The sequence below is a fragment of the Clavelina lepadiformis genome, chromosome 8, assembly GCF_947623445.1.
Source record: "Clavelina lepadiformis chromosome 8, kaClaLepa1.1, whole genome shotgun sequence".
NCBI lineage: Eukaryota > Metazoa > Chordata > Ascidiacea > Aplousobranchia > Clavelinidae > Clavelina > Clavelina lepadiformis.
In genome coordinates this window covers 2,866,009-2,878,257 of record NC_135247.1, presented here as the reverse complement: position 1 = coordinate 2,878,257, position 12,249 = coordinate 2,866,009, and the positions used below count along the sequence as shown (strand labels likewise).

Sequence of the window (12,249 nt, the reverse complement as noted above, 5' to 3'; positions counted from 1 at the left end):
AGCATAGGCTCTATAGGGCTTCCTCAAATGAACTCTGTCGATTCTAAACAGCTATACCAGCACATAGGTCCTGGCTTCTGGATAACCAAAAAATCTAAGACGTAAATAGCGCATGAAAGATTCGTTTATAACCCGTATTCAGCCCAACTGTACGCCAAGAGTCAGTTGTACAGAGGACAAATTAAAACAAACCGATATTTATATTTTTTACTTTTTTCATGCCGCAAGACGGCGCTGTAACATAGAAAATAAATTCCTCTTTTAGTGTAGTGTTAACGAAGCGTAGAGAAATTTAAAGCAGTGACCAATAGTGTTAATACGCTGGATTTATCAAATAGATTAGTAATATGTTGATTTGAGATGGTTAAAGGTGTTGTAAATGAATGGTTCGTAAAATGTTTGGTTTGATAACAGTTGCGTGTGTAAACATGACGCCTTATAGTTACATTAATTCAGGAGTAGGTTAAAGCTGATTAAACCTGGACATTAGCGTCCATCGTGGAAAGGAGACGACATCAAACTGTCCACCACAATATATTTGATTAGTTTGTATTACACCCACGTCGATGAGATTTGATCTGTGTAAGCATCCGTTCCTGCAAACACAGTTGGAAGTTTGGCTTTGGATACACTTTTAAATATCAGGGATAGGCTACATAGTAATTACACAGTGCTTACTTTAGGGCTTTGGACTGGATGGCAAATGATCAGCTTGCGAAAGAGGGCAAATGGCAAAACATAAAATTGACAACAGTCATTCAACCAAAGAAAAAAATCTACAAAGTTGTATAACTTTTATCGAAAATGTTTTGTAAATTATAGATTTATAGATCCAATATCTAATCATTTTTAACAATAAACAACAAAAACTATGCCGTATTTTGTTGTTCAAAGTTATGCATTAGACATCTATATATATATACGTCAACAATGTTTATCGACAACTAAACAAAACGAAGTCATTCTTATAAGTAATGCTTTCTGTGAAATAAGTCATTTCATTGTATAGTTATAAGATTGGATATATTACAATCGCAGAAATTACGGCACACGAGCATACATTAGAATAGATGGATATTCGTCAAACGTTACACAATGTGTATTCACATACGATTTTCGAATCCTTTTTATTCCCAATCACGTAATTTGTTAAAATGTAGGCTAATTGTCGTGCTAAGTGTTTTGTTGTGACAATGTTGTTACAATGGTCGATGTTAATTTCTGTGGTTCACTACTGAGTTTGCCGGGGAACCAATCCACTATTTTTATTGTGTGATTAGGCGTTTAATTGTTAGGGCGGTGAAGTATTGTCCTTCGAAAGTGACCATTTAACGGGAATAAGCTTTCGTTCTCGACAATGAAAAATACAGCGAGTAACCCTGTTCCCACGGAAGGCGAAAGACAGTGAAAAAGTCTCGTGCGTTGTGGAAAAAATACTAGAAGCAGTCTCGGATAATTACGTTTCCTCGTTCGATTCAGAATTAGTGCTGAGCATACCGAATGAAGGAAAGACAATTTGTTTCCGAAGAAAATATTTTAGAAACGTCAGTAAGTAATGAAAATGTTTTAATAAATATTAATAGCATATAGAAGATTTGTATATGCTTGGAGGCTAAACAAATTTTTAATGATGGTGCAAGAACGTATTTTTCTATTGTACAAAAATTATAAAAGCGTCAATTTCAATTTACGAAAATAAGTATAGAAAGAAAAAAGTTAGAAAGGTTTGTTGGAAAAGTTATTTAAAACAACAGTGCAAATCAAGCCGGAAATAAACGTGATAATACATTTTCCAAGTATTGCCATCAACAAGTATAGCAAGCACGAATTTTTATGCCTTTGTACGGTCATTTTGTTATATTAAACTAAAGTAATTATTTCAGTTACTTCGAAACAAAAACGTTATCGCAGAAAATTTTTCATTAAAAATTTCTCCCAAAACAAAATGGCGGTTTTGGTTGCGCAACGTTGTGTGACAGCTATTTCTACATTAGTCTATTGCAAGTGACCAGCATAATTTGCAATGGCGTTTTATTTTAAAATTACAAGGTATCATAAGAGTGCTAAGAAATTGTAACAGCGTGCCATTCTCTTGACTTAGCAAGTTTTCGTTACATGTGGTCTTTACAGCAACTGTAGCTTCGAGATACATTATAGCATAAATCAATATGTATTCTCTTGAATTCAACTTTGACTCAGTAGTCCAACGCAACTCTCAATATTCAACGTGGAATATAAAAGCGAGCTACAGTGAATTCCTGCGGCGTTAATCCAAGAGATTTGTCCGTAAATCAGGAAGGCGCTTTGGTTTAATATTGTTCCAACCTGGTTCCAAACATCCACGGATTAAGCGTGCGTGTTTTGAAGGAATTTTCCGCCCTAACGCCAACGTTTATATGAAACATTAACACGTATTACCTTTGCAGGTGCAGAATAAAGAGCCATAAAATATTTCTGGACTAAAACTAAATCTGGTTTCCCTCGAACACTTAAAAAAATGTTTCAGACGTTAGAAGTATAAAGCATGGTATACAGGAAATATCCTATGATTCAGTTGTAAACGCAATGAGATAAACTACGCACAAAAGATTAAACTTTAACAAAAATTGTCTTTTATGTTCAACATGTTTATGATATGCTACCCATATCTTAGAATTAAACGACCGAGCTTTGTAAAAGTTATTGCAACGTGGTTGGTCAAAAAGATATTGTAAAGATTCCGAAAAGAAAAATTCTAAAGAGATACAGTCTTTTTGAACGGTTGAGGAGAAATATACTCAAGTTAAAATTTTTTGTATTTGTTTGGTTTGCATGTTTGTCGTGTCGTTTATAAACATGGATCTTAAATAGACACTATCAAATGAATCCATGTCAATATGACGCCTTACTATCTCTATACTATTTACTTCAGGTGTTTGTAAATCAGTTCTTATCTCCATGTCATATGGTAGCCGACAATAACAGAAAAAATTTAGAAATGTGGTGCAAACAAACTGTTGAAATCAGACACACTGCCACTTTAAACCCGTATGGCTAATATATCAACATGACAAAAAACCTAATATTTAGTGTGAACAAAAATGATAAGGCTTTACTAGTTTTAAAGTATTAGTCACAATGCTGTTTTTTCTACCATTCTTAGATTGGTATAATTTTAAACCATATGTTCTTAAATAATTTTTGTTTTTATGATATTATACGATAGGTCATGGAACGGAGAATATTATTACAAATAAACCAGCGCTACGCCTAAAACAAAAGTTTTTCAAGATACAATATTAAACTGGCTATAAATTTCATAAACCTTGTGCAAGTTATCGAAGGTTTCCATCAGTTTGCTACTGTTAATTTACAGGAAAAAACGACTTATGGCAGCATTAATTTAACCTGAAGAAAACTACAAATACTGCAATGGTTTCAAGGCAACTTTGCTCATCAAGTAGCAACGGTTGCCTACCCCAGGTATCACATCAGAACAACAACATAGGCATCTGCTATGGATCGGATGGAATGTTACAAAAAGGTAAATTTTAGACTTACTGTACAGTATAAATGGCGGTGCACGGATTTTCAGCTACCTTTAGCTAAACCAACAGGTAGTTATCATTCTTCCGGGATAACTACATTTATCACTTAACATTTAGGTAAGTGACTTCATTTAGTGTTCGCCCAGTTTTTGGTTGTAGAAGTATAAACAATGCTTGCAGTTACAAGACTCTGTTTTAACAAAATCAAGCGTAAATCGAATGCGAGTACATGGTCACTCAACGAATGTAAAGGTTTATGAATACACAACTTCATAGAAAAAGAAAAGACAAGCGAATACGTGACACCAAGGGATTACACGAGGTTGATCGATATGTACAGTTCATAATTTTCTGCAACACGTGAAACTCAATCAATGTTAAACGTGCCATGATTCCTCACGATTTACGCCCCGCAATGTTGTAGAAATATTTTTAAATCGGAGTTTAAAAGTCAAGCCCAATGGTATGTACATTAAGTGTCTTTCATGGCGCTTTACCATTATTAACGTAACCTTATCACTGCAAAATTTGCACACTAGCTCATATGTGATATGCTTGAGTCAAAATCGGTTTAAATGCAAAAACCCTTCGACCCCGAAATTCTAGACTGTTTGTCGCCAGTTTGTATTAGGAGACGGATTTTCGTGTAGATGCCCTCACATTAGCAAGAACGTAATTGTCATACAGCAAATTACGACTACATATTGACCTACCACCTACAAACAATTTGTTTCAATATACTTTTTAAAGCTACTGTAGTTTGTATTAAATTTTAGTAGTTTATGCTTTTTAATATTTCTTTGGCGTATTATACAGTATCTTCAAAGAAAGGCGTCAAGCTATTTTCGGAATTTAAACTTGCCACTCGTTTTAAAGTCAAGCCGTTAAATTGTGGTTTACAAATTGAAATATATTATCGCATTGCCCTGGTTGAGCAAATTCGAAACAAATGATTTAATTTGGCGTAAATAATCGCAATAAACCAATCACGGAGAGGCACTAAACGTTTAAACGTGGGCGGGAAAGCCTTGAAAAGCAATAAAGACCTGCGACAATGGATCACTGCGTCTATACGTCACAATCGGATCGATTACCCTAAAATCCAACAATAAACTACAGTAACTAAGTCAAAAATTATTAGGCAATGACATACCCATAATCAACGAACATGTATAAAATCAAAAGTTTTGAAAAGATTGAAGAATATGATGCTCATACCTGTTTAGACGTAGAGACAAAGAACTCTGGTTGTTAAAATGTTTAACATTGGCGATTTCTTCTTTGTTTCAAAATTTACCGAAAAAGTTGTGCGTATAATGAGCTTAGTTAATGCTACGCCTGGAAAAATTCGATTTTAAGAACGAAATGGGAATAAAGAATAATCCAGTCGATAGAACAGTCTTTTAAAGTTTGTCTGGGGAATTGTTGGATTACTTTCTCTAATGCAGTCGAAGCAACTAAACACATGAGTTTTGAATGCGCATTTAGAAAATGCAAAGCTTTGTATTGGAAGTTAATGTATTTTTGTAAAAATACACTACGTTTTAGTTCAAATAAACCTCACATTACATTTAAAAACAGTTTAATAGAAGATTAATAACATCTTAACATAAAAAATCTACTTAAGTATAGGGTTAAAGCTAAATCTATACTGTTATACAGTAGGTGATGTACGTTTGTCTAAACTCAGATTCCCAAAACATAGACCATGATTTAATGTTCATGCTTTTTATGAAATTGTTGATCCTTACTGCGCATATATATTCTGAATATTTGTAAAGAGGTCTACCAATTTTCTGTAAAATTATAGACAAAATGAAGCTTTTAAATGTGTTAAGAATTTTTAAAAAGGCAAAAGTCTTTTCAACAAGAGGCAGAAAAATGTTTAAGCCTACAAACGTTTTTTGTATCATTTATGTTCCAAACTATTTTTCATAACAAAGCCTCACTGTGCTACGTTCCAGTCTCTTTTGTGTCAACTTTTTCGACGCAGGTCCAAATCACAGCGGTGTAAACCAACTTGGTGGGATGTTTGTCAATGGGCGACCTCTGCCGGATAGAATTAGACAGCAAATTGTGGAGCTAGCTCACAACGGTGCCCGACCGTGTGACATCTCGCGTATGTTGCAAGTGTCGAATGGCTGTGTTAGCAAAATTTTAGCAAGGTTTGTTTAGACACTTGATTAAATGTTTATGCATATTGCTGTTACAAAACGATCTAAAAACCACGAAATAAGATACAACGAAAAACTCGTGCTTCTTTTGTCTTCAACCACTTTGCAGCAAAAATGTTTTTTCTAGATACTATGAAACTGGCACGATCAGACCACGCGCTATAGGTGGAAGTAAACCACGCGTCGCAACACCAGACGTCGTGCAAAAGATAGCGCTTTATAAACACGAATGCCCGAGCATATTTGCCTGGGAAATCAGGGATAGACTCCTGAAAGATGGCGTGTGCAACGACGACAATATACCGAGTGTAAGTGCCGTGAAAATTTAACTTATTCTGTAACTGCAGATTATGAAATGGGAGCCCACAAAATTTGGTTATTTCTTAATTACAGGTGTCGTCTATCAACAGAGTGTTGCGCAATCTAACTGGAGATCAAAGTAACACTTTCGGAGATGGCATCACAAAGATTGAAAAAACAATGCCCGAGGTTCCCGGGGAATGGTCCTCTTCGTGTGCATGGTACCCTTCGCAGTCTAACCACCAAGAACGTACGGAAGGCGCCAACGGAAAGGGAGGTGAAACGTTTTAGAAATATTTTCAGCACATTTATTATCTATTCCTCAGAAGGCTTTTCCTCAGAAGGTTTATAAAACGTTCAGCTGGAAAATTGCGCACGTTTAAGTTATAAGATTAAAACATCGTGGAAATTAATAACCAAAACAAGCAAAAATGCAAGGATTTGTGCAAACAACTGGTTTGTTTGTTTTAATGGATTTATTGATTTAAAACCATCAACGTCTTTCTTGCCAAAAGGCTCATTACAATTATCTGCATTTGAAGTTTAGTAAATTTGTGTCAACCGGCTTTTTACATGCATCGCTCGGGTTTGTCAGAAATGGAATAAAATCCGGGCTTGGGGCAAGCCCAAGAGTTAATTTATTGATCTCCATAGTCGTTTTTTTACCTAAATTAAGCAACTAAAATATTAAGAAAAAATCGCATCTTTGCTTTAAAATCGATACCAATATGTCTGTTTCTTGATTTTCATTGGCGACTGTTAATTTTATACAGGGCTGTATAAATAGTATAAACAAGAATAGGAAAATGCTTTGAATAATTTTGCAAGCCAAAACATATGTGAGGCCCGAGCGAACCTGTTATAGCTACGGTACGTGATCATGATGATCTGAATGTGTCTTATCAAGTCGCAAGCATTAAAATTGGTTTAAAATCCATTTTGTAGACGTTGCAAATGCCGTGGGGAAGCTTCTTATAGTTTCCAGATTGATTTTCAAACACTTTTTACCCTTCATTCGCTCCGTTTCACATTGTTCCGATATATTGAAACTATAAGAGAGACTGAAATCCCTTCTATTATATCAAGATATTAGACCCGCAGGGAATAGAGTTGTCTCAGGACAAGACAAGCAAACATTTCCACGAATCTTTCCGCTAATCGTTCACGTTTCACAATCAACAAATTTTACTGTGAAGTGATTTAGTCAAATTATTAACCTTCGACATGAGTCTGTTCAGCTTGCTAATCGAGAAAACACAGCTGACGGTGCGAAATTTTAAATGAAATAGTATAAATCGGAATCGAATGTGAATTAGGCCAAATCTTCGATTGAAACGGTTTTCAACTATACTGGTGGCAGTGCAACCTACAGCCAACGAAATCAAAGCCAGGATTACAACGAATCCGCCTTCCGAACGCACCGTAAGTCTTTTCTTCGCTCAGCTGGAAACAATTTAATTACACATCATAGATTAGCGTATGAGGTCGTATAAGCCGTAACAGCCCTGTAAGCGAGATTCAAATCTGAACCTAAACTTTAATCCTACAGGGATATTAGCTTTTTCATGTTAATATTACGGTTTTACAAAAATTACTTGAAGCGGCGCACTTGTCTGTTGATTATTGTGGGTTGACCAATTACGTCGTCAAAAATGTGCAAGCGCCAAAGTTGAAAGTTCACGAACTCAGCAAGCGATGACCTAAATGCTACAACTCCAAAGAAGAGCTGAAATTTTCTTATGATACTGCTAAATGGTAAAAAGCGAAGGTGTTCTATGTAGCATTCTTGCTTCAACATATTGCGATTCGTGCAATGAAAACAGATATAATACCGTCTTTCACCCACAAAGCTTGTGGCCTGCTGGAACAAATACCTTTTAACTTCCAAACCAAAGCCAAAATACCTTAAGTAATAGAGGCTCTTCGGTGGTTTTAGGTCCATTTACGTTTTCACACTTTAAAGTTGCTTTCTTTTTGTTAGTCACCATTTTTTAGAAAACAGAACTGATCTGAGGTTTTCAGTAAAGTACACAGATCAGCAGAATGTTTCATTGCCTTACAACGCAATAGGGCTGATAACCGAAAAAAAATTAAAGCATAGCTTTTCCTGAAACGTGGTTTAGTTTGCACTTAGCTTGGCAGGTTTACTTCCAAAAACTTATATCGGATAAACGAACACAAATCTAACGCTCAAGCAATGTCGTAACGTTTCTCTTTCTTCATCAGTAACGATTGACATTTGAAGGTGTAGAGTTGCATATGCCAAAGTAATGTGACAATATACAGCGGAATAATCACATTCGTATTACTATCGTAGTAAGGTCTTCACGGGTCACAGACACGAAATGTTAAGCTTCCGTTAATCCTGTATTACAGGCTTTCTGAGTAACTTGCTCCCAACATTGATTGCAAAAACTAACATATTATTTCATTATTTCCCACGGCGAATTGCTCATTGTTACGACTTGTTGTCAATATGTTAATTTTCAATATCTCCAGAGCCAGTTAATAAGATTGTAAAGCGTGACCTGCCGGCAGGTTGCCTGTCAACTGGCATCTTTTAGAATTGACGGCTTAAAACCTTGTAAAAATTTCATCCAGTTGATTTGGGAACAGGTCATATGTTTGCATTTGATAACCATGTTGCTTCATAACGACTTACTTGTGCAGATAAAACCGAATAATTTAATAAAATCCAATATGCTTATATCTAGGCTATACTGTACAAAGAGCTGCAAAACCGTTTATCCTTATCCGAAAGTGCTAACTTTCGGTTGATTAATATCTCTGAATAATTTCCACGCATCTTGAGAAACAATTAAAACACAATATATGTTGCAAGTGTCAGTTGCGTTTCAATCAAAAGGGAGTGACGTCGATGCTACAGCAAGATTGCAACTGAAAAGAAAATTACAAAGGAATCGAACTTCGTTCACCCAGGACCAAGTGGAAGCTTTGGAAAAAGGTGTCATAACCGCAATAGAATTCATATGATTTTTCAGATTGGTTCAAATTTTATATTTTCATTTTCATATTGACGCTGTTAAATGGCATCCAGAATTTGAAAAGACCCACTATCCGGATGTTTTCGCAAGGGAGCGTTTGGCATCCAAGATAGATTTGGCCGAAGCACGCATACAGGTATTATAACCGACTATGGCCAAGTTTAAAATTACACAAACAACTAAAATTTAAACCCGGAGTTTTTACACTTACCAATAGTATTGTGGCATATAAAATAAGTTATACACAAAATGTTATGCCACACCGTTTCTTTTACTAGTATACAAAAGTGCAACAGGTCAGACTTTATAAAATAACTTAGTTGCCTATACTTTAAACACATGGATGCAATGACTAGTCATCATGCAGTTGATATTGATTAATTATTGTTCCTTGGGCAATGGCTTTCTTATAATACTCGTCAAAATGCGTGTTGTAACGGCCTTCACTGGTTTTCTGATCTTAAAATTTACGCCCTGCCATGTTGTTAATATGTTGGATAAAGTGAAAATAAATTAACAGCGGTGACACTTGATTGATCGATTGATTGACACTTAATTGCTCTTTACCATCTTCGACCAAGGTTTAACGCCAGATCGCTACAATTTGATGTCTCAGCGCAATATTAGCCCATACTCATTATATCATAGCGACATTCTAGACGAGCGTCGCTTCGTTTTTCACATCGCGGTTAGCTAATATTCGGAGAAAGTTAATGTTGCATCACAATAGCAACACAATTGCAGTTTTAATTTCTAGCGCCTGTAAATTTTAATCGCCAGTGACATCGTGTGGCAAAGTTGTGTCTGAGTTGCAAATAACTTGCTGATAAGCTGGATGTTGTCCATGGGCGGATACTGGATAGGGCGCTATATTTTTGTGTCTTGATCTTGTGCGTTACGACTATAGTCAAATATAAAGCCTAGTATAATGATGTGATTTTTTGCCATTCCCAACGGGCAAAAATTTTGTGCGCAGTTATATTGTAAGTTATAGGACGTACCTAGCTGTACTTCAAAACAAATGTAGACTTACGGCGCGCGCCAGTTTTTTTGGTTTCATATATAGGCGACCTTGTTGGAAAAAGTTAAAAGGGTTTATGAAGAAAATTGTATTTGTGAAATAGATAGCTCAAATCATATTTAATCTAACATGATTTTCATGAAAGAGCTCTGATAAAATTTTCACCTCCGCCAAAATTCCTGCAGCGCTATAGTGTGCAGTCTGAAACCCAATGGGTGTAAACTATAGAAAGATTTGCAATAGCATGAACAGAAGTGGTGTAGCAAGGAGCATATCTATATGAGCTACCTGAAAGAAACTAACTGCAGGCATCACTTTCTGTAGGTGTGGTTTTCAAACAGGCGCGCAAAATATAGACGAGAAGAGAAAATTAGAAACCAGCGCCATGGCGCCTCAAGCGAAACGAGGGAAGGTTTTCGTCCTGTGAACGACTACCCGTGTTCGGCTTATCATCACATCCCTCAGCACTCTGCAGGTAAGTGAAGGCTCTTTGAAACAACCTATGCGGAGTAGCGACAGCAATAAACAAACAAATACGGTAAAATATTAAGCATCTTTGTGTTTTGCAGCCGTTCCGCAACCAGACCCATACACCATTAACGGTGAAGCTTTTGGAAGCTACCCATATCCATCAAATCCTTTATCAATGAGTAAGATCCTGTCGGGCATTAACTTTGTTGAACAAACATGCGTCAAATCTGCATTAATGTAATATTTAAAGGCAATATTTTATCTCTAGACTATCCACGGCATAATGAATCTTCCTACCCTTACGTGGTTTACGCCAAAAACAGTAATTCATCGCCACCGGCACACTACAACAGTGGATCGTATGACAACGACCGGCTTCTAATTCACACCATACCTACGCCACCTGGCTCTATTAATCAATCATCCCCCGAACAAGAATCTCATCAAAATACGGCTGGAAATACACATCCGTTAGACGGTGCTGGCGTGTTAGGTTTGGTCACGACTGTATCTGCAGGTTTGCCAATTGACTCATGTCAGTAGCGTTGTAATATTTGAAATGAAATGTAGTGTCAACGTTGTAGGGTAGTCTAGTTACTCATAATGATAAAAAATGCGTACTTTTACAGCTGCACTCCCTGCCTTAGAACACCGGATGGAAAATTCACTTCTAAATACTTCGGCGTCAACACAATACAACCCTAACAATTTTAACGTTGGTTCTTATTGGCCCCATAGAATTAACTAACCAGTTAAAGTGAGCATGTGTCTTCAAAACAACCTGAGCAAAACACCACCATGACGCCGTTCTGGAAGAGTGACGGAAAGAAACGTTTTCTTGGACGAGTTGAAACGGATTTCCGTGGTTTTGTGCATCCAAATGTGTTTCTTATTTAAATTTAATCGGAATTACCATGTCAGGCAATGACTGGCTATGTTTCAAAACTTCTCCCTTCTTTTCTTTTACGTAATTGTATGACAACTGCACGAAATATTAAAAAAGTATATAACGTAATGCCATCACGTATGTTTGCTGTTTCTTTTCCTATTTCCGTTGTTTCAGTTTTGGTCTTATTCTGCTACGTTAACTAAGGCTGACTATGAAATATGAAATGTTGTTTAATAATCGCTGGTACGTCTATAGATCGTGCGTATGAGAAAAATTTAACGTCAGTTCCTATACAACTGTTTAACAAGTATCGTCATTTTTCAGTTATAAATGGAAATTCAACAAGAGACTGAAGTAAAAACTGTCTCGTTTATTACCAACAAAAATGCTTGCGTACATTTTCCATGTGGTGCTATTTTTTCTGCACTTTCTAATTGTACTGTGTTAACTATAGCACGTTCTAAATGAAAGCATGCTGTATCATTATTACACGTCATTTTATGTCGTGTCTTACATCTATACAGAGTGGGGATGGTATTACACAACTTACGTTCAGTACTTTCGAATGGAGCAAAAATGTGTTTAGTTTAACAAACTATAGGACGGTGACAAAGTTCCATACAAATGATTACCACATCCCAAAACAGAAAACGCAATATTGATGGAAGGCTGCAAATAGGCAAATAAACGTTTCAAAATTATGTTTTGCACATTTCCTATAAATCAGGCGGTTAATTAAATGTTCAAATAAAATACATTACGCTTATATATGTCATGTCACGAAAACAGCGTGGGGGGAACCAACCAAGCGTGACTTTGCATACGACAAGTAATCAACTGAAAATCTCTGCCTGTGAAATCT

At 36.2% G+C, this 12,249-nt stretch overlaps 1 protein-coding gene across 4 annotated transcripts; it reads left to right on the top strand.

Annotated features, from left to right (window-relative positions):
* Positions 1-1,388: 1,388 nt before the first annotated feature.
* Positions 1,389-11,936, top strand: LOC143469605 (paired box protein Pax-6-like). 4 transcript variants are annotated; one of them, XM_076967352.1, is made up of 11 exons: positions 1,389-1,544; positions 3,356-3,523; positions 5,521-5,692; positions 5,829-6,009; positions 6,095-6,278; positions 8,844-8,966; positions 9,060-9,142; positions 10,352-10,502; positions 10,597-10,677; positions 10,767-11,015; positions 11,128-11,936. In XM_076967352.1, exons 2-11 carry the CDS (start codon positions 3,412-3,414, stop codon positions 11,244-11,246), a joined length of 1,455 nt encoding a protein of 484 aa, XP_076823467.1. In that variant the 5' UTR covers positions 1,389-1,544; positions 3,356-3,411; the 3' UTR covers positions 11,247-11,936. The 4 variants fall into 4 exon arrangements, with proteins under 4 accessions (XP_076823467.1, XP_076823469.1, XP_076823468.1 ...); XM_076967354.1 differs by having other exon boundaries at positions 1,391-1,548; positions 8,868-8,966; XM_076967353.1 differs by having other exon boundaries at positions 1,391-1,548; positions 8,850-8,966.
* The last annotated feature ends 313 nt before the right edge of the window (positions 11,937-12,249 follow it).